General features: G+C 59.1%; 1 protein-coding gene across 1 annotated transcript in view; it reads right to left on the bottom strand.

The window, feature by feature from the left end:
• The window catches only part of TFAP2E (transcription factor AP-2 epsilon (activating enhancer binding protein 2 epsilon)), a gene marked incomplete at its 5' end in the record, with an annotated part of 15,802 nt that extends 13,462 nt beyond the window's left edge, over nt 1-2,340 (bottom strand). The window contains 2 exons of the mRNA XM_005868576.2: nt 1,698-1,749; nt 2,305-2,340. Coding sequence (XP_005868638.2) covers nt 1,698-1,749; nt 2,305-2,340 — 88 coding nt within the window. The remainder of the gene's footprint in view (nt 1-1,697; nt 1,750-2,304) is intronic.

The raw sequence follows: 2,340 nt of genomic DNA, 5'->3' as shown, positions 1-2,340 counted from the left end.
CCACCCCACCCACTGCCCCCAGCCAGCACAGCAGGACTCTGGGCAGTCCTGGCCACACTCACCGTGTTCTTGGGACCGCCTTTGGGGACCGGCACACACCTTGGGCCCGGGATTTATGGAAACTGATGTTCCTTGAGAGAAACCAACTCCCTCCTCACAGCCAGTCCTCCCACCCTTGCTCTGGTCTGGGGATTGGGGTTTAAAGTACCCAGAGAACGGGCTGATTTTCTACTCTTCCCAAAGCAGAGGTCCCCAAGCCTGTTCCCCAAATGCAGGGGGCTAGTCTCCCCCCCCACCACCACCTTAGGTCTCCCAACCCCTCAGCCATGGCACTGGACACCAAGACCATGATCATATCTCTGGGTTGACAGAGCTTTTCCTTCCAAGGGCTTAAAAAAAACAAAACAAAACAAACAAAAAAACAAAGCCATCGCAGTGCCCGCCCCAAAGAACTAGGTCCCGAATTCAGGCAGCCAGGTTCCCAGAATCCTCCCAAACCCCAGCTCCAGGTCACAGCCCCAAAACCAGGAGGTCTGTCCCCTCAGCTTGCCCACACACACTTCAGGCAGTCCAACTAATTCTCAGTCCCTGGTAACGCAGTCCTAGCTCCTCGAAGTCCATCCCCCACCCCCCACCTCCACTTCCACCTCCACCCCCAGCCTCTGCTGGGAACAGGTGGAGGGCAAACAGAGCCGGTGCTTGAATTCACCACCTCAGATTTGTCTGAGCCTCTGGATTCTTGCCCCACACCAGCCCCAAATCTAAAGGGCCCACCCAAGGCCTAGAGACCCACTTGAGGGCAAGTCTCAAACCCCTGTCTTTTTCTTTTCCCCCCCCCCCCCCAGCACAGAAGTGACCCTCACAAGCTTAGAGATCTTCAGTACTAAAGATCAAATTCCAGGACACAATGGAGACCCTGATACACATATAGAAACCCCCAAACACACGGAAATGTACACCAACATGAGAGAAATGCACCACACACTCAACAACAGAAACACATATACCAAGAAATACCAGAAAGACGCCTAGGAAAGGGACATACAGGACCTGAACTCACGCTGACACCCAGGAGCAGGCAGGCCCTCCCCCTAGTGCACACACCAGCTCCCCTAACCTTAATGCCAAAAAGGCTCCCGCTTGGAGAGAAAATTCCCCAGGGAAACGCAAGATTTACCACCGCTCCCCTCCCCGCAACTCCCCATCACCCTCCAAGACCCTGCAGGGAAGGAAGGGGGCAGAAAGCCCTTGCCAGGCTAGCAAGTGGTAAGGCTCTGTAAGGTGGGAACAGCACCTCCATTCTCACCTCTAAGGAAACAGGGAAGTGGTTTAACTCGTTCTGCAAATTAACTCCAGATCCGCAAAAGCGCCCTCCCCTCCGTAGGGAGAGGCCAGGCCCCTGTGAGGCTGGAGTGGCGGGCAAGTTGGGTGAGCGCTGATGGGCTCCGCTCACCCCAGGCCGCAGGCTCTAGGGCCAACTCACCCACCTGCGCAGTTGCCCAAGCTCTGGCCAGCCCTCCACCCCGGCCCCCCTCCGCCTCCACTGCCCCTCTACTGGGCCGAGGAGTGCCCCGTGGCCACCAAGCGGGGCGGTGAGGCACAGGAGGCAGCTCCAAGGGGAAGAAAATGGGTCTGTGCGCCCAGGGCCTGCACCATCTCGCCCGATTCTGCCCTGGCAGGTGCACGCCATTCCTTACCTTTCTTGATCACAGACTGGTCCAGGAGGCTCACTCCCGAATCATCCATGGCCTGCAAATAGGAGAGGCGGGGGTAAGAGTGCGTGTGGACCTAGTGTCCTTTCGCTTCCCAAGCCCCCGCTGTCCCTTGGTCTCTGTCCGGTCTGCTCCGGCCAACAATGTGCACTACGGTCGGGTCGCCTGGGGTGGGGCCAGGATTCGCCGAGGCTCGGCACCATCTGTGCGGCCGATCTGGGCCCTGGGTACCTCACCGTGCCGTGCGTGCCGTAAGGGAATTTTGAATCTCTGCCTCTCTTCGCTTCAGGCTCAGGCTGCCTCAGCGGACCCGACTCGGCATAGATGCCCTACGTGGCCCAGCCGAGAGGGAGAGAAGTGGCTCAGCCCCTTCCCATTTACTCGGCGGAGGGTTGCTGCCACCCAGGCACGGCGAAGAGGCTCAGTCCCCGCCGCCGTAAGGCCAGGCAGCGTCTAAGCCAGGACCCGGACGCATCCTAGGAGTCATGGGTGAGAAGCGGCAGGCTGAGGGGAAAGTTGGTTTCCCGTTTTCGGCACCTTCCCTCCAGCCAGGACCCTCCATCTGGCCCATCTTGGACAATTCCGGCCTCACCTGCAAGTCCTCCAGGCCGGGCGGCGCCGCCAGCAG

This window comes from Myotis brandtii, unplaced genomic scaffold (genome assembly GCF_000412655.1).
Source record: "Myotis brandtii unplaced genomic scaffold, ASM41265v1 scaffold274, whole genome shotgun sequence".
In the NCBI taxonomy this organism is placed as follows: Eukaryota; Metazoa; Chordata; class Mammalia; order Chiroptera; family Vespertilionidae; genus Myotis; species Myotis brandtii.
Note: the sequence above shows the minus strand (reverse complement) of the source record. Positions and strands in the feature narration are given on the sequence as shown.